At 45.3% G+C, this 19,972-nt stretch overlaps 1 protein-coding gene across 1 annotated transcript in view; it reads right to left on the bottom strand.

Annotated features, from left to right (window-relative positions):
- The window catches only part of LOC131264988 (RNA-binding protein Musashi homolog Rbp6-like), a 235,935-nt gene that overhangs the window by 143,711 nt on the left and 72,252 nt on the right, over positions 1–19,972 (bottom strand). Inside the window, exon 2 of the mRNA XM_058267249.1 lies at positions 13,316–13,356. Coding sequence (XP_058123232.1) covers positions 13,316–13,356 — 41 coding nt within the window. The remainder of the gene's footprint in view (positions 1–13,315; positions 13,357–19,972) is intronic.

A 19,972-nucleotide genomic window follows, 5' to 3' on the forward strand; every position in this document is an offset into this window, starting at 1 on the left:
AGGAGATGTTGCTGCCGCACGTGTCCTGCGTGTGGATGACGGTGATGATGTTGCTGTTGCCGTGCCGAAGATTACAGGTCTACACGAGATGAGTTGACGACGGCCGGGTATCGGTAGCCCGGTGCGTGTTTGACCGAGGACGAACGAACGACGAGGAAATAATCGATGTAAATGTACTGTGTCGAATTTAGTTATCACATCCGGCGACACTTTAACCGATGGGGAGGTAGCGCAGATACGCACATACCGGCACGGAAAACACCCGCTCACCAAGGCAACGGGTCCGGTTTGAATGAAGTTCATTCAGCAGACTGTAAGTCTATTTTTAAAAGGAAGAAGTTAACCTACTGCCTGTTTGCACAAGGCGAAGTTTCCCAGGTGAGGATAAAAGACTGGAAGAAATAGGATAATGGACTCATTCGGGAAGAACAAATGTTTATCAAACACTTTGTAGGTGGACTTCTGCGTTGGCGTGGTAAACATTTGTTCATTTCCATGTTGCTCGGGCCATTATCTGCAAGTGAGTTAATTCTGGAATGTAATTCAGTTTTCTTTTTCAAATTTAATTCATCCGATTACATACATTAAAGCTCTTTTCATCTCTATTTGAAGAAATGATGATTAATTAATCCAAAGGCAGTTATTCTTTGATACATTTAGGCATTATTTCTCCAACAAAAGAATGCAAAAAATCTACAACAATAATAGAAGGAGATGATATAAATTGCTCGTCATAGAATGTTTACCATTGTTTGGAATGATTTCTATCAATTCATTTAAAATTAAATGGAGTGGAAGAAAGGGGTTCTTCTTAAGCGATTAGATTGTTGCTATATTCTACAGTTTACTCGTCAAAACGACAAACTTAAACTGTTTTCTTGAGTTCCAAAATGAGAAAAGGGAGTCAAAAATATTATAAACAACAAATGAGTCGCATTTGCCAAAAGAGTCAGGAAAAAGATCGCAAAACGTATGAAATGTCGGTAAAGTGGAAAAGAATTTTAAACTGTTTCCTTGAGTTCCAAAATTAAAAAAAAGAATCAAAAATATTATAAACAACAAACTCATTTGCCAAAAGAGTCTGAAAAAGATCGCAGAACGTATGAAATGTCGGTAAAGTGGAAAAGAATTTTAAACTGTTTCCTTGAGTACCAAAATAAGAAAAAGGGAGCCAAAAATATTATAAACAACAAACGAATCATTTGCCAAAAGAGTCAGCAAAAAGATCGCAAAACGTATGAAAAAGAGTTTTAAACTGTTTCCTTGAGTTCCAAAATAAGAAAAAGAGAGTCAAAAAAATAATTTATAAACAACAAACGACTCATTTGCCAAAAGAGTCTGGAAAAAGATCGCAAAACGTATGAAATGTTGGTAAAGTGGAAAAGAGTTTTAAACTGTTTCCTTGAGCTCAAAATGAGAAAAAGGCAGTCAAAAATATTATAAACAACAAACGACTCATTTGCCAAAAGAGTCAGCAAAAAGATCGCAAAACGTATGAAATGTCGGTAAAGTGGAAAAGAATTTAAAAGCACCCATTTCATGGCTTCCTTCGGGGGGGTGTCGAGCATAAGAAACGATAGTGGCTCGCAAGGCTTGGCTTGCTGGTGGCAGCCGCAGAAGATATCGAATGACCATAAAATGCTTCGAATTGTTTCACGCTTCGAGCCCATTAAGTCGGTACGTTGCAAGGGTGTCATTCGGTTCAACGAGCGCCGCACGGTAGTGCACAATTTACGATACGACCATTTCCAATCGGCTACCGGCGTGCGGAACAAAACAAAAACACACCCCTTAAAGGGGCCCCGTTATCGAGCACCCGGGCAAAGAGAGAGAGAGAAAGAGAGAAAGTAAAGACAGAAGCTAAGCGATAAGATTCTTATTTTTACACCGAAGTAAAACAAACTCCGAGGTGGTGGGCAAAAAGATAAAAACAAAAGTCGTTGCTCGCGCGCTCCGAGGAGTGGCCACCGTCAAACCGAGCCCGTCACAGCCATGTGGTCTTGGCTTTCCCTCAAATCCTTCCTGCCCGGGTGCATAGAATTTCAATTCCATTTGTATTATCTAGCGAAAAGCGACACCATAAAACCGATATTCCTCGCCGGCGGGCGTTTTTCCCCGCTGAAGGTGGAAAAGCGGACGTAAAACGCAAACGACGAACACGCCTGATTACGTCCAACGGAGAAAGTAATTACCTCGAAGGGAAATGAACTTTAGCTAGCGGATCCGCGGAGCTGGTGGTGAGGTGGAGCGGATGGTATAAAATATGTACGATGAGGAGGGCTGTCCGAAACAGGGTGGGAAGCATTTCTTTTAATTGATATCCGCGAAAAGTCGATGGTATGCAACGCCTTAAAGTCTAAATGAGTGCCAAAAGATAACGACTTGCGATAGAATGTTTTCTAAGTCTATTCCAAGGATTATTAATGAAATCAAAGGTCAAAGAATAGAGCCTCAATCAATCTAGGTAAAATTTTGAAGCCACAGAAGATCAGATTACAAAAACACGCCAATGTTTATCAATTTTGGTAGCACATGTATGTAAGGTTTTCTATATATTGGTTCTTCTCTAGATACTTCCTATAATATACAACCAAATTCTTTCACTCCCTGAATTCAACTCAACTGCTGCTGTTCATCACTCCTTTTTATATCCTCCTCTATAATATTTCAATGTCTACTTGATTATTCCCAACTCACATGTATACTGGAAAGATTAATATTAGAAAGGAATTAAACTACGTTATGTGGTAATAAACAACGAAGTACTTCAATTTACTCAAGACATATCTTGAAACATTCATTATTAGATAACTGGCTGGTCCAAAGGAAAACAAGATCTTTGATTTTAAATAACTACTAGCTAGGTTGAAGAAACTTGCAACACAAATATAAAATCTACTGCAATTCCAAGCACGCTTCGAATTATGAATGTAATGTTGCAACAAACACTTAATCGAGTCAACCTCATATGAATCTCAAAAAAGACTGAGCTCACGTTAGGAAAAATAAACTATTCGAACTTCATGTTTGGCTTTCCCCATCTCGTACGCCACGGTCAAGTGTAAGAACGTGTATCACTTATGGAACATGAAATATCTATTCTTCCCTCATTATCTCACTACATAATAATCCACGTTTATGTCACACAGCGAGTGGAGGGACAGTGTCCTTCCAGCCACCAAAAGGTGGAGCTGTGGACGCTAAGTGCGATAACGTTGCCGCCGGTTGCTACCCACCCACCCGGGGCATCCTTTTGCTTCCGCAATTATGATGGCATTTGTCGCACTCGAGCCCTGGCGGGTCACGTTATCCTTGGACCCGGGCCGAACTTGGCGAATGCTTCGTTGGGGTTTCTTTCTTTTTAATTTTTTGCCATTCTTTATTGCTCGTTAACGTACGAACCATCCCACCGGAAGCGGGATGGGCGGGGAAGGGAGCGGGAAACATGCTGCGAGCGTGGGCACGCGCAGAAAGTGCTTGCAATTGGCCATCGGAAGAAGGCGAAACGAAACGGCGACCGAAAAACCGCATGTTTCCCGCCAGACACGCGTGTCCGACATAAATCTCAATGAATGAATGTGTTTTGTACGCGGCGGTTTGTTGATTTCTTTTTTTTTTTTGTACGTTCGCCTTTTTCCATCTGCAATTTATCTCAACCGGTAAACGCAAGCGTGTACAGTCAAGTCATACGATGTGCAAGACCTCCACAAATTAGTTGTACGCTTAGCATATCTAGCCTGTTTCATGATGATTTGCTCTTTTTGATTTGATAGATTGCTTACATGAATATATTTTCCGTTGGTTGTTGCCATCTTATAATCAACTCAGCATTTTTCTCTACCTCGTCAACTATGCCACACTTAGTTTATGGATCACTTGACAACTTGTCCCATTTTTTTAAGAAAATTAAAAACCTTTCTCAAGCTTCCATTCCAAGGATCAACCGACAGAGGTTGCGTGTTTTATGTGTGGCTTGCATCAAACCTTCAACTAGCGTTCATCTTCCCCTAACCGCCCATCCGGTGTGATCCATCTCCGGCATCTTTTGAGCAGGCAAAAGTCACTTGGCACAAAAGCAGAGCCCTTGCAGTTGCCACCAACAAATCATTCCCGTGCACGCTGATGGCATTTTCGGTCGTTCTCGGGCTCCACGTCAGCCACGGGCGTCAGAACTCACTGGCTCAGGGTTCAATTCATCGTGCGCATCCTTTGGCCCCCTCCGGCCCGACCTCCGATCCTCCTAATCCTTTACACTCCGTCCGTCCGTCCTTACAGCGCTAGCCAAACAGACAAACATTTGCTCGCTGTCATTAGACATTCATTTACGCCCTTCCATTCGCTCTGTTACATCGTGGAGGGGTTTCGGTGGAGAGGACCGGAGTGGTGGCAGGTAAAGGGGTTAACTGCTTTCTCATATTTCCACTCCCGTAGTCCCTCCCCGTAGGAATAACGTGTTCGCAAGTGCATCGGTCCGTGCGAGCGTCACATTTTCCCGACGGTCATAATTTACCACCTCATTCCGATGATGGCTTCTCTATGGGATCGGTGTATGTATGTGTCCTTTTTTTTTCCTTCCATTGACATTTTAACGCCAAACCCATCCAAGGCTACATGGTCCTGTAAAATGGGATGAAGAGGGAAAACATACACACACACACACACGCGTATTGGTGCGCCTTCCTCGTCGGGTTCTACAATAAAGACTACGACGAATGCGAGGCAGATGGTGTAAATTAGAAAAAAATAAAAGGAAAATCTTCGTCACTCGCAAAAGATTTGATCACAGCACAGCCACCGCCGGGACTAGACTAACGTGCCCGAGCATAATGGTTTTGCATGCCAGCAGGAATCTTGCCATCGGCCCGGGAAAAAGGTCGTCGCATAGTCTTCAAAGCTTTCGCCTGCGAGAATGCTCCACCAAACACGTCAGCGCCACCGACGAGCTACGTTCCTTCGCCCCGGCGGCCTCCAAGGGTGCATTTTACGCCATTCACTTGCCAAACAACACACACACACACACATGCACATACTCACATGATGAAATGCATCCCGGGCGGAATCCAAACGAGCGTTGATGAAAAGTACACGTCGTCTTTCATGTTTGTCAACGAGGTTTTAAGACAACGTCAACGGCGCACCGTCAACCGGCAAAGGCAAAGGCTCAATTTTTACACGTTTTCCTCCGAAGTCCCCCACCCAGGACTCTCGGTGGGTGCGAGGAAAAACCCAAGCCACCCTCCCAAAGGGTAAGTGCAGCCCGTGTGGGGAGACTTTTAATAATTGAAAAAAGCCAGTCAACCAACTCCATCAAGCTCCATTTCGGCGAGCCAGACTAATGAAAAGTCGTACGGTATGGTGAGGGGGGGTGGGGGCGGTGAGGATGAGAAAACGAGCCATACCTTCAGACTTCCTTCTTCTCTCCTCACCACCCAACGCCAGGTAGAAAGGTGTCAGGTAGGACGCTGCTGCATCGCTCAATGCTAATTACATTTCGTCACGTTTCCATCGTTTGCCGAAGTGTGACATACGCCACCGATGATTCCTTCGGTATGCTTCCTTCCTGTGCAATTTTCACCTGCCATAAACAACCTCTCTCTCCACCAGCGGCGCACACACACACATTGACTCTTTTCTTCCTACCCCTTCAATCCCAAGCAAGGAGATTACTTGCTAATGTCTATGGTTTATTTCAAATTCCATGTCCTTTTTTTCCTCCAACAAAGTGCCATGGCTCGTACCAAAACTAGGAAGTAGGTTTTAATTCTTTAATTCCCTCAGGTTGAGAGTGTAAGTATGCGCTACCCCTTGCCTTGTGAATTTAATGAAAATAACAGTAGAGTCATTTGAAACGGCTACCTATTCTACATTTTTATTGCATCGAAACAAGGGCGCAAATCTTTTCATAGAAGAAAAAGGAGTTGCGACACGGTGGCAATAAACCTGGAATGCAACTAATGAGATGATACCTGTAATGTAGAACATTTTAAACCCTCTCTAACGCTTTCAAACCAGTTGGAGTGATTACGACGAGGTGTTAGACAAATCGTTTGAAACGAAATAAAAAGGTATTTTCTTTTTTCCAAAACGTCAAATAAACGCCCCACAGATCTACTAAACCATTTTAAATTTAGTATTTGTCAATTTTACACTCACTTGTCATACCAGAAATTCTCTTTAATCTTAGCCCCAAATATTATCCTTTGGTTGAAAGTGTCGGCCTTCATGTTTTAAGGCTGCCCCGAAAAATTAAAAGCATCATCGAAACAAATCGAAATTAATCAAGCGTTGCGTACCCGGGGACCTTCATCATGCCCGGGGGCAGCAGAAGAATCCTTTCAGCAAGGATTTATTGCTCGTTGGCCTAGCTGACAGTGATCACCCGGCGCCCGAATTGGAGTGCGACCATAGAAACCAGAGATTCCGCAGGCCGGAAAATTAATGACACAAAGTGCACGGGACAAAGAGCGTCCGTCCAGCCGTCGACATAATTAATTTAGGTTAATTAACCTCCCTGAGCGTAATTATCCGGCAATCCTGTCCGGGGTCCGGTGCAGTGGCCACTATTTGGGGAGCCATCTTTAAGCGGTGCAAAATGGGGCCGGGACTCACCGATGGATGATCGAGCACTCCGGCAACCTCCTCGGACGGTCTGGGGCCAATGCGCACCGTTGGCCGGCAAAGCGGATGGCGAGTCTTTGATGAGGAAATCTCAAGGCACCGCACTGGTAGTTGACGCCCTTCTCCCGGTGCCTGGGCTAAACTTGCAAATTAAGTTTCGCCGATCCCGTTCGATGTGATCCATTAATTACACATTAAACCACAAACAGTCTGGATTAAGTGGTGGAACCAAAACTTGTCGATGATTCGTCGGAAGATGGTTGTCACACTGGGTGCCGACTTCACGGACCGACTAATCCCGGATCGGTGAGCATTAGGATGGTCTAAGCACGGGCAGCACGACATGATAAACGACGCGTTTTGGATGGTCGCCATTGAAGAAAGGAGCCTATTTTTCGTGCAAGCGATTCCTTGATGCTGCACGAAGAAGCGCTAGGGAAAGTAACCGAATCCAACGGAGAAGATTAGACCAAATCTTTCACCCTTTAAAGAGACCGCTTAGCACTGAAACAATGTAGATAATTGAGTACCGAACGGAAAAGAAGCGAAACAGGGATGTTTACACTTCACGCTCGATGCTTACGGATGATGCTTACATCACAAAAACTCACAGATGAATAAAATTCAAAGAAATCAAGCCTGTTATCTTCTGATGATGTATTTTAGAAGCACAACACTTTGAATGAAAGATTATTGGATTAATCGTCAGAAGATGGTTTAGGCATAATAGGAGCCATTAACGTGTATTCTTATACTTTTTCATACTTGATGGGAAATAAATCTTAGCTACATAAAATGTTCGCTAGAACCGATGAGATCTAGACAGTGAAAATTTGTCGGTAATGACTGGCATTGGTAAACTTTAAGAAAAATATGAAAAGCTTTTATGTCTTTGGATTCTTAAATCTGTACCAAACCTCTCAGCAAAGTTAACCCTATATCTTCATTTTTTATTGTAAAAGCCAGTCATACTAGGGAGATACCGTTTACTCCGAGAAACTCATGATGATGATAATGATGAGTCCCACCTAGTGTTGTGCTTAATGAATCTTTTGGCGAGATTCATTCAGATGGATTCGAATGCGGATTCGAATCTTCTAAGTTTAATTAATCTTTCGAAACCTTAATGAATCTTCATGAATCTTTCATGGATAATGTTATGAATCTCCCCGATTCTTTCATGGACGTGGAAATAAAAGAGGTCCCTCAACCCATTTTTGGCTGTTGACTTTTCATCAGTTGGTGTGTCTTTGGGATTCATGAATCTCTAGACGAAAGACTCATGAATCCCTTATAAGGCAGAGATTCATTCAGATTCATGAATCTGAATCAGATTTTCACAACTCTAGATCTACCTCTTACCCTCATTCTAAATCCAACCCTGCCAGACATGGAAAACGAAGAACTTTCAATTGAATAACCTGAAGACGGGAAGTCTCAGCTAAGTAAACAAAACTGATCAAAGTGTATTTGCAACCGCTACGAGATTAAATAGTTCGTACGCGAAAGCTGCGTGACAAAACGACTAAAACTAGGCTCAACACATCCAAATGCAGCGGGCACGATTTATATTCGAAGGCGAATTATCGCCACCAACCGTCGATCAGCGTGTCCGGGTCAACTCATAATTGCATTTACTCCTCCCGGTGCAGGTACGAAACTGGATGCAATGTGCAGCGTCGAAGAAGCTGAAATGGAGGAGTAAAAACAGGACCATCCTCGGTGGCAGACAAACGAAATGGGGAAACGGCAAATTCATATCAGCACATTTTCCACCCGAAGGCATCGCGCGATTTACGCAACGTACACAAATTTGCTGCCGGCCGTACGTAAAATTCGTGCCCAGCCATTAAAACCGTTCGCGCAACACCGAGCGTTGCAGTTTCGCGAGATTCTTTCTCGGGCCTGGCCTGCACATTTCGCGCGGTATGCACAATCGATATGCTCCGAACGGCACGTTTGGCCATTTTGGCAACAGGAAAGCGACCGTTCCGAAATGGCCATTAGCGTCGGCGAGCGATTGATTAAGTAATCAATATATCGCTCCCGGGTACTGCGAGTGGTTGGAAGCCAGCGAGGCAGGCATAAGCGGTGCTGTTTGCGTCCCCCGACAAGACTCGCAAATACTCAAACAGCGCGCAAAACGTCAGAAGAGTTGCCTATCAGGGGCAACACCACGAGCGGTCATCAGGCGAAGCGACCGCGTAAAGGACATTCAAACTTTGCTGAACTTGGTGGTGCAAGAAGATTATAGGACCTTTGCGGTTGGGGGAGGGTGTAGACGAGAGGTGTTCGTCAGACTAATCGCTGCTGAAGCGGGCGGCACGTATTGTGCATTTCAACGGCAAACCACACGATCTACGTGCACGCCTTGAACTCTTGATGGGATGTCCTCGCGAACCGGACATTGCCAACAGCGTTTACATAAGTTGACATAATCCACTTCCCGTTGGCCACAGAATAGGTGGTTTACTTTGTGGCCGAACTGGCTTATCAGCCCATGCAGAATGATACTCATTTTCCCAGCTGTCCCAGCCAACATTGCACGTCGTCAGGAATCGCATTCTCGATAGGAACGACGAAAATCTGTCTGAAGCTGAGGAAATCGTTTAGATTTCCTCCGTTGCCCAATAAAAACTGGGCAAGAACAGTTTGAAAACTCTCTTAGAAAGCTTCCCCACCAATCTCGTACAGCGTAGGTGATCTCATAAATCTACTGGCGATGACCCTGGAGTCATATTAGGTGGGCCCATTTTCCCCCGATTTTTTGATTTCACTCCGTGTCACTCCAACCCAATAAACATGCATGCAATTTATGTCGAACACGACAAACCTTGCCCAAAAGAGAAAAAAGGGGAAAAACCGCTGCAAAACAGTCGCCCACGCAAACACAAACATCAACTACCTTTTCCTACCCCCTTCCCCCACGAATTGAACCGCAGCGGGTTCCGAAAAAGTCAGTCCCGGAATGAAAGACGAAAGTAAAAACACCAAAAAACCCGACCGAAAGTCCGAAAAACCCCCATAAGAGCGCTTTCCAATATCTGAATATGCCAAATGGGACTGCTTTGCCAATAGTGCGGAAAACATTTGCTACCGGGTGCGGTACTTTTTGGCTCGCAACGCAACGCGCCCTGGCGCAGAGCGTTGCCACGTTAGGGAGTTTTATTATCCACGAAATCCTTACCCCCGGTGCGCCTCCAGTATCTCGCGCCAGGCGCTAGGCGGCGGCAGCCTTCGGAATCATTTCGGTTTCGGCTGTTTGCTCGTATTGCGAAATTTTCGGGGGCTCACGGAGCCCCCCTCGGAAGCCCTGCCGTAACAGCTAGAGCTGAGCATGTTGGGGAATGAGGGATAGGGGAAGCATGCACCCCGCCTCTTGGAAGTCCATGACAGACACCGACGCCATCGCGCTCGAGTCGAAGTACCTCCGCCAGCAAACGTTGGGTAAACCTGGGAGTCGATGTTTGAACCTACTCGAAGCGATCGGGACTGGAGTGTACTTTTGTTTTTCCCCTGTTTCCGACCCCGCGGGAACGGGCCTTAGCGCGGGTGGGAGGCGCACTATTGTTTATGGCGCGGAAATCGATGAGGATATAATGTACGGAACCGAATTGCAACCGTGTGCAATAAATTAGCGATTCCGCACCGCTGTGCCTGTCGCGGTCGGTTGGCTTTGGGCCCCCGGTGTGCACAACCCCCCACCTCACACGTCCTCCGCTTTTAGTATCCTGCTGGGAGTTCACTGAACCGCCCGCACCGGAGGACTTTAGATGCGCAGACCCGATCGGGAGAGAAAAACTCATCGCGCCACCGGCTACGAAAATTGGGAATAAATTTAAGCCGGAACTTTTCGCTAGAAAAGTGGATAATTTTTCCCCACTATCGATGCCCATTTACGAACATCAGACACGGTCCCCCCGCGAGGAGCAATTTCGATGGGCCTCCGGAAGAATTCGGCTCTAGGGTGATAAGGAGTAAAAATCCTTTTCCTTACTTTGCGCGCAAATCGAATTATATTTCCATTCATGCATAGAAAACCATCAGACAGAAAAGTGGCTGCCCTACTGAGGGGTGGGAGGTGGATAGGCGTCGAAACAGCTCAAAACCGATACCAGCGGTACCTCAAGGGTGTTGATGATGGTAAAATAAAAAATTGGCAATCAGCAACACTGATGAGCCGCAGGTGATCAGCTTCACCGAACCCTGCATGGATGGATGGAGGGAATGAAAAACCGATCCCAGCGAAGAAGAAAAAAAAAAGAAATGGAAATCCGTTCGCCTCTTCCAGGGCTCCAACTTCATTGGGTTCGCCCAATCATCCATCAATTTTCACCGTTAACCAAGCTTGAATTTTGCGCTGCAGCTGCCAGTCCGGCATCACAGATTGAATTCTTCGCTCCCGGCTCGAGCCCGGCTCGGGAGGCAACACCGAAACCCCGCCGTGGGGAATGCGCCGAGAGCCCTCGGGCCATTTCGGGTGTTTACATAAATCGACGGAATCGTTTAGGGATAAAATATTCAAAAATTCTACACAACAACGCACGCCCACCACCACCGTATTCCTGCGGGGGCTTACAAAATTGCAAAACCACGTCCCCGGTGCTTCCCGGCATGTGAATTGAATTGTTTCAGGGGATATTCTTTAAAGAAACAACCGGGGTTTGGTGCGATCGAACGAAACGGAACGGAGAGAAAAAAAAAAGCCGGAACGTGTTCTGTTCGAGAGGGCAACGGCAACAATACCACGGCATCGGTAGCGCAAACCATCGTAAACTAGGTCGGGTGAGTCGGGTGAGTCGTCGTACCGCGGCCTAAGGAGTGAGTCCGGGCGCCCTTTTTGCACCTTACCGGGCAGCCATCGGGCCACCTTTGGCGTCGTTGAAGAGCTTTCATCGATAAAACACCACCTTCTCGGTGGGCCACCCAAGGCACCAAAAGACCAAAGGCCCGGGTCGCGCCCGGCAAGGAGTCGTCGGCTCGAGGGCATGCCCGAGGCGGGTGCTTATGTTAAGACGATTGATACTTTCGACTTCATCGCAAGCGTGTGCCACCTACACCATCCTCCGTCTCGGGGGAGGGTCTCAGCTGTTTTCATTTCCTCCGGAGAAAACGGTTCTCGCTCCTTGGCGAATCGATTTTCCATGCTTGCGAAGAAAGGATGAGGAAATAATCGGAGAGGAAGACACAGAATGGCTGCGTTTGAGGATGGGAATAAAATTCACATTTTCCTAACGGAGGGGGTAAATTGTTGCAGAGCAGCTACGGTTGCAAGGTTCAAGGTTCTCGAGAACCTTTTTTCTACCATTTTCCTATCCTATCCACATGTGCTGTGCCATTTGGTTGACTTTCATCTAAGAACCATTCACATTTTGTGCGTAAAAACACAATTTTGAGGAGAAGTTAATTTAGGAAAACTATCAAATAAAAATCTATCTCTCACCAAATGTTTTCCAACACACATTTTAGGTATCAAAAGAAACATTACAATACTACATTTTTAAACTCAATGTATGCACATTCAGAGATTATTTATAAATAGCCGTGTGCAGAGTTTCAAAGAAGTTGGCAGCATGTACATTGTGACCTATAACCCAGTAAATACAATAGAATGCTGTAGTTTTTATCAAAAAGAAAACAAAATAAGGAATGCGTAACAAACCAGCCAATTGTTGACAATTAATGTGACAACCATGAATAATCCATGAGCAAACGTGTGGCTGAGTTGAAACAATATTCATCTAATTTAAGTTTACCCACTAGAAGCTTATTTGTTATGTCATAGCCACTGAAAGCTTCAATGGAAATAGAAAAATGAAAACCAGTAAAAATGTTCTGCCTCCGGTCATTTAATCCATTTGAATAACAATAAAATCATGTGACATGACTGCGTGTAAATCACCATCAAAAGTGGGGGAAAACCGCAAATTCATACAACAGCAAAAAAACCTTCAAACCATTCCCATAAGCGGAAAATCCAATAAACACTATTATAGATTTTTCATGTTTTGAGCTTTTCTATCGTTAATTAATGGTGCACTGTTGTTTAATGTCAAGGTAAAAATGTTACGAACGCAACTTTAAAGCTACGCAAGAAAGAAAAAAACAAGCGTTGTATTCAATTACTTATCAAATTAATTTTAAAACTTACTAGGATTGTCATATCACGAACATAGCAAGGTTCAGTTCAACTGGATGCAATAATAAGATGTGTTGCAATTTAATTCAACTGTCAACCAACCATCGATACTTATCGAACAAGATGTGCTGGAGGGTATTATCTGTATAGAAAGCAGCAGTCTGTCCTAAGGTAGGTGAATTAGCTACGTATCATAAATAGTGGGGAGTTTAAAAAATCCCCCCGAGGTTAGGATAGCCGTAACCGTGGCACAAACAACAGGAAACGATCCTTCTACAGGTTGGGCACAGGTGCGACTTAAAGAGTCCCCGTCTTCAACCGGCGTATTTCCTTCGACGTAATTCAAGTCGCCGTTAAACTTAATACCACCCCCACTGAGCCGCTTAGAGGTTGTGTCCGGGTTGCGGTGGGTCCCGGTAGGTTAACCGGGGCACAGACTGGCAGTTTGTAAACGAGAAGCTGTGTTTCTAATCTTACAATTACCATCCGTACGTTCTCCTGGTATATCTCGGGCGTTCGCAAAAGGGCTGGGGTCGTTGGTTTAGCATTTTTACTTACCTGGACTTGTTTGCCAACTGAGACCACCGATGAACATTTTCCTGCGAATAGAAAGAACGATAGAGCATGAGTGAGCGGAAGTGAGAGGGGCACGGAAAAGGGGACACATGTACTGAAGTAAAGCCATACACAAAAGGAGAGATCCTTTGATTACCATGCCGCATTTACATCTTCCTTTTGCCGAGCGTAAATGAAGACTAGACAAGTCAAACAGTGAAGCCGCGTGAATGACACGAAGTTGTGAAAAGCTGCCGACAGGGGTGGAATGAGAAACGCTGCGATAACCTGCAACACGAGATACGCTGCAACGGACAACAAACAACCTGCACGGATGAGAAAGCAGAAAAGCAAATCACCTCCGGCCGAGTCCCATGAATAAATATCACCGCTTCGACGTTTTCCGTGCAGCTTCAACGTTTTCAATAAAAATTCATTAAAAGCGTGAAAGCATGTTGCAGGCAACGATCCGTCCAAGGATATAGACCAGACATGAGCCAACGGGGAACTCAGGACGGTTGCAAGGTTGCGGTCGATCTTCTCGCGCTGCAACCCTATTCAGGTCGGAAGAAAAAGAATCTCTTCCATTTGTCACCGTTGCCCAAGGACCAACCGATGGGACGCGGGAGGGAACGGAGAACCTTGCCGGGAACCTAGAGGTTCTCACTGTCCACCAAATGCGAACGCCGGCGCTAATGTATTCCATACACCGAGGTAAACACAGCTGTCTCCTAAATTCCACCGGCTATGCAAAACACGCAAGCCGCTCCCTCGGTCTGCCCAGACAATATTTGCGCCCCCCCCCCCCCCCCCCCCCCCCCCCCCCTGCGTCGGCTGCAACTGTCTACTTCAGCGGGCATTCCCCGGCACCCGGTCGGATTAGTCTGGCACTGGCTCGCAGCAGTGCGCCGGTCATCGCCAAAGTGTCGAAGGACGCAGAAAGACACACTCTTTACGTGACTTCTTCCGCTTTGACGCTCGACGACTTGAGGACGACGTGTGGACCGTGTAGAGCCAGCCGCCGAACGGATGCTACCGTAGCGGGTGGATTCTACTAGGTCGCTCACAAACACACCAGCGCACCAGGCGGCCCTCCCACCCGATGGCGACGGATGGCGTCGTCAACTGTATACAATTTCGTTTATGAATTATAAACGATAGCGCGTCCCGCGGAAAGGGCTGCTGTCACACACACACAAACACACGTATGCACGCGCGCCCGATACACGCGTCGTCCGGTGACGGATGTGCCTCGTGACGCTGCGCACTCATAATTTTTAACCCACACGGAAAAGCGAGGATGAGACAAGGAAAAAAAAAAGCTGAAGCAAATAACAAACCTAACGACCAAACGAAGGCTCGCCAAAACAAAAGCCACGGCGAACCACGGGTACAAAAAAACACGAAGGAAATATACGCAAAACCATAATCCAAACATCATCTCCCAAATCCCACTCAAACCACTCAACCCTCACTCATTGGGAGGACCATTTTCCTGGGCTTTTTTTCTCTATTTCGTTGTTGCGTTCCGCTCCTTTCGGAGGAAATGTCACCGGCGATGTTGCGGGTGGTAGAGCACGGCACAAGCAATGTGAATAAAAATAATGATAATAGAAGGAGCCTAACGCGGACGAAGGGTGGCGCCCGGGGTGGATGGGGGAGGCGCTTGCAATCTAACCGCAACGTTACGTACGTTACGTCGCCATCGCCATCGCACCGGGAGTGTAGAGCTTGTGTAAATAGATGCGCGGAACGCGACCAACTTGCCTCGTAGTTATCCCTTCCGTTGGTATTTTCTCTCTTCCTTTCTGCCCGCGGGTCCTTTTACACCCACACAGGGTGTCCAACCCCCCCTCCCCTGCACGTTAATAATACAAACTAAGCACCGAGCAGTCAAATGAATGACGTGCCCGAGGGGGAGAGGTATGGCCGGACGAAGAGCGAAGGCAGCTATAAAGAGTCATACATGGAGTGCGTCGGACGGCGCGCGCTATCAGAGGAATGTCACGTATTCTATTTCACGCCACTCGCTGGCATTTCGCGTCGTCGAAGCTTGAGCGACGGTTGGGATGCGGGATGTGGCGGGCATTGGATATAGTTATTAAAAACTAGCTCCTGATTGCTCCGGCCAAACCGGACAGTCGGGTGTTAGTTAGCAGGATGCATTGCATTCTGGTGGAGACAGGTTGTTCTGTTTCATTTTTTTGGGGAAATAGTTGTTCCAGAACTAACGTCGGAGTCAGTACACGCTACTTCACAATCTGGTATCACTGATTTTTCAACTCTTTTTACTACCTCATTCCAACCGTCTCTAATTCCACAACTCCTAACAAACACTTTGTGACGTTCAACGAAGCCAATCTTTCGTTAGTCCCCCACTGAGATCCCATTTGTTGAGTATTTTGTACTTCGACAAATTCTATCCACTCCTTCCTTCCATCTTCTGAACTGAGGCAACGTAATACCGGTCAGTTGTAAGGAAAACAACGGACTTCCTGTGGAGAACCTGCACGCCACAGACTGTCACTATGTGGCCAGAATGTCCTCATGCAAGGTCCTCAGCGGGCCATTGAAAGTAGCAAGTGACAGTGGAGGATCCGACTTCTTTTACAAGCATGCTTCTAGGTCTGTCAGTCGCCATTAAATGTTTATTTTGGTAGGACGCGTCAAGCCTCCATATGTATTTATTTTGCATGACTTTGTCAAAATGTTGTCTCTTGCTTCAAAGCATGATCCAGAAAAGATCCCAAAAGATCGTAGAAAAATCGTTAACTATTTGGATTCAGATACTCACAAATATTGAAAATGTAACTCCACAAATATATCATTTCGTATGCCAACGCCATTCAACTGAATAAACTAGAAAAAAATATTATCTCTTTATTTCTCCTTCCACGGACTCTGGTGAAAAATAAATTCTCTTCGCGGCGAATAAAATTAAATGTACATCCATTAGAACTTTTGTGTGAAAATTGATTCAGTACTGAATTTATTAACGTTCCCCGGGAAGAACGTTTTTTTTCCCCCAGCGAGACATAAACTTTGCATCCAGTGTCACCACGTCACCAAGGCCCAAACCCACTCAACGACGGCCATGGCGGCGAAAGTAAGCCACCAGCCACCTCCGGACGAAATAGTTTACGCAAGGTAATAAATATTCAAATTTCACCTTTTGCAAAACTTGTCTCATCATTTTGTCGCTCCTTGCGTGGTCACGTTCCGCACGCCTCCCGGCGGCTAATCGACTGAAGGAAAGCGCAATGATTGTGCGGCCTGACCGGCAGAGAAGGTGGCGCGGGTTACGGGAAAGCAATGGTAGCATTCTTATTGGCCCGCGGATTGTGCGCCAACCTGACCGAAAACCGGGAAAAAGTTTACGACCGGTCCGAAACGGTCCCGTGTGGTATTTTCACTTCCCTCAGCTCGAGCGCTGGCCGTCGGAGTTTAAACGCGTCATCTATAGTGTCAGCGTGGAATCCCTATTATGATAATTTATTACAACGAACCATCATCATTGGCATCATTGAAGGGTATTATTACGACGTCGGCCATTGCAAGTGCTTCTAACAAAAAAATATCCCCACCACACACACACAATATGCAAGTTGAGGCTGTGTTTTTACTAATTTAAAATTCAACCGGCAATAGTGGGATATCATAGCTGGAGTCGCAGATTTGCAACTCAAAGTAGCACGGAAATGAAGGCGGTGATGTGCATTTTCCCACAAGCAAAGTTGACTTTCCACCACCTAGTACAGCTCTTCGCAGGACTAACGACGCCCTGTCAGTTGGTCGAGGAAGAAAGAAAGGACGCCACCGCGTTGTGCGGCTACCAAACCGATGCTCCCGAGGGTAGCATGAGCTATAACACTCGACCAGATTGCTCACGTCAGCTAAACCCTCGACCAGACCGCAGCTTACACCATACTTCGATTGCGAACGGAACGAAAACGACGCTCCTCGAGGGGTTCGAACGGTAGAGCTCACAGTTCGGCATGAAAAAATGGAAAGCAACCAGCAGAGTACAACAAACAAGTTGCCGCGCAATCTCCCCCCCATCTCCCCCGGGCAAGCCGTCGAGACGCGACGGATAATCGATAAACATTGGTTTTATTTACTGAACCGATCAGCCGGCAGATACGACCGGGCGGCCACGACAGAACCTCGCTTCCGGCTAGCTCGGGATGACACAGGACAACAGAAGCGAGGCAAAAAAACAAGCAACCAAATAAACCATTGATAAAGATTGGAACGGCCAGCGCAGCTCGGGGACATACACGCTTCAATCTTGGTCGTCGGTAGGTGTGGCCCGATTGCATAACGAGCGGCGGAGGTCCTTGGTTCCGATGCAGTCGGCGGCCCATAATGCACACCGTGTGACGCTCGAAGTGTTGTTTTTCCTGCAGCGCTAGTATCGGCGACGTGCCGGTCTTTTTCCAATCTTTCACCGTCTTCTGCGTTCCAGCCAGTGTTGTAAACTGTCGACATTTTTTTTTATATTCGCTGTAGCCTACTTGTCGAAATCATTGTTTATGAACGACAGTGAATATGATCATGAAACGAATTATGGGTTTGTGACATGAATCGTCTAAGACTATCACCGTAGTAGCATATGAATGTCAACGACATTCAATGATACGACATTCATTTGCTGTAGTTACCGCCATCGAATCCTCGTTCAAATGAATGTCTTGTGAATGTCATTTGAATTTTTCGTATGCAATGTAAATCACTTTTTTCGATAGTCAAATTTAATTTCGTAGCGTCAAACAACCGTAACATATAAAAATAACTTATAAAAACGGTTTTTAACACGTTAACCGCCATGTCAGTCCCTGGGGACTGACAGTGAAGTTTCCGTTCACGCCACGTCCGTCACGTCGGTCCATCAGTGTCGGTCCGCCAGTGTCGGTCCGCCAGTGTTGGTCCGCCAGTGTCAGTCTGCCAGTGTGCTTCATTTTCATGCACTCTCTTCATTTCTTTCTGTCCACTTCATTTCGTTTTACCGCTGCGCAGTTTACGTGTTAATCACAACACACATATTTTTCTATTTCAAAAAGAAAACCTTAGCACTAGCTCTGGAAACGCACAAAGAATGAGACCAAAAGAATCGTATGACAGGTTTTACTGAATGTTGGATGGTGGATATTCGTATGCTAACTTGATCATTTGAATCCCTGAAAAATTAGTGTCATAGGATTTCACCAAGAAAATGTCGTCGTATGAAATGACATTTTTTGACGTGACGGTCAAGTGAATGAACGAAATTTGAATGTAGAGCTTCAAGCAGAATGAATGTCAGCAATTGAATGTCAATGAACATCACCGTTCTCAACACTGGTTCCAGCAGACGTACTTTTACTTATGTTTACCGATCCTTAAGCAATGTTTACCAGATACTTGAGAGTGGCACACAACCTGCTGATAAGTTCCGCTACATATCTGTTCTACTGATCAATTTTGTTTTACATACAAAATACTGTTAAGACCAGAAATAACTTCTGCCATCAGAAATTTTATCATTTTTAAACTGTCTTCTTTGCATGTTTACTTGTCAATGACCAGGAAACTAGTGATGTGCGCTCTGAGTGAGAATGAGTGAGTGATTGGAATCTTAATATTGAACGAACGATTTAAATCCTAACAGATAGTTTTTGTTACTCCCTTTGATTTGAATCCTTAACAGGGATTCGAATCCCAAAAGATTGAACGATTCCAAGTTGTGATTCGAATCCCATGTAATGATTCCCAAACTGGGATTCGAATCACTACATGAGATTCGAATCACAACTTGAGATTCAAATCTCTATGACGACAAGCGACTCTTTTACCCACTCGTTCACTCTATTGGGATTTGAGAAGTCAAATCTCTTTGACGACTAAAAGCTCATTTTACACATTTTAAATCACAAAAGAGTGACTTAAAGATTCGAGTCATTGTGATGATTATTCACTCTGATTCAAATCTCTAAAAAGAGTTGTTATTCTCATCACTGCAGGAAACAGACTCGTGTGTAGTTCATCGTATTAAGATACTCTCTTCTGGCAATTCCTTGATGCAAATGATTTGCAAAATAAAATTCCCTAGGTATCGTAAAAGACCAACAAGGTTTTAGGATATCGCAGTTTTGGCGTCTAAGTTTTTAAAAATACATGTCTCTTTTGCCCGATCATGTTCCACTCTGCTTGATAGGATACTGTCTCTGCACAAAACAAGCACAAACGGAGCTGCTTACGTTGTGGAAAGTTCATCCTTCCGTTTCAATTTACAGCTCCCTGACAGTTACGGACTACGAAACTGTATTGTGAAACTAACCTCACATGATGTGAACACTAAGATAACTGTCTCATACCCTTACTGCTCTGCGGAATACGTCAAAAGACTGGTGAAATGTACGTAGTCATGTAAGTCACAGTTTTTCTACGGAGAAATCACTGAATAATTTATTCCGGCCTATCAAACCAAAATTGGAAACCAAACATGAGTTCAGATATTCTACCTCATGGAATGCGGCACGAAAACCATATGACAAAATGCAGTTACATGCATCCAAGTTCTGTGTTTTAAAACCGTTGGTATATTTTTTGTAACATACATGCATCTTTAACAAATTGCAAATCAGTATGTATAGATACAGTACCCAGTATAACGGTACTCGT

The sequence above is a fragment of the Anopheles coustani genome, chromosome 2 (assembly GCF_943734705.1).
Source record: "Anopheles coustani chromosome 2, idAnoCousDA_361_x.2, whole genome shotgun sequence".
Taxonomy (NCBI): domain Eukaryota; kingdom Metazoa; phylum Arthropoda; class Insecta; order Diptera; family Culicidae; genus Anopheles; species Anopheles coustani.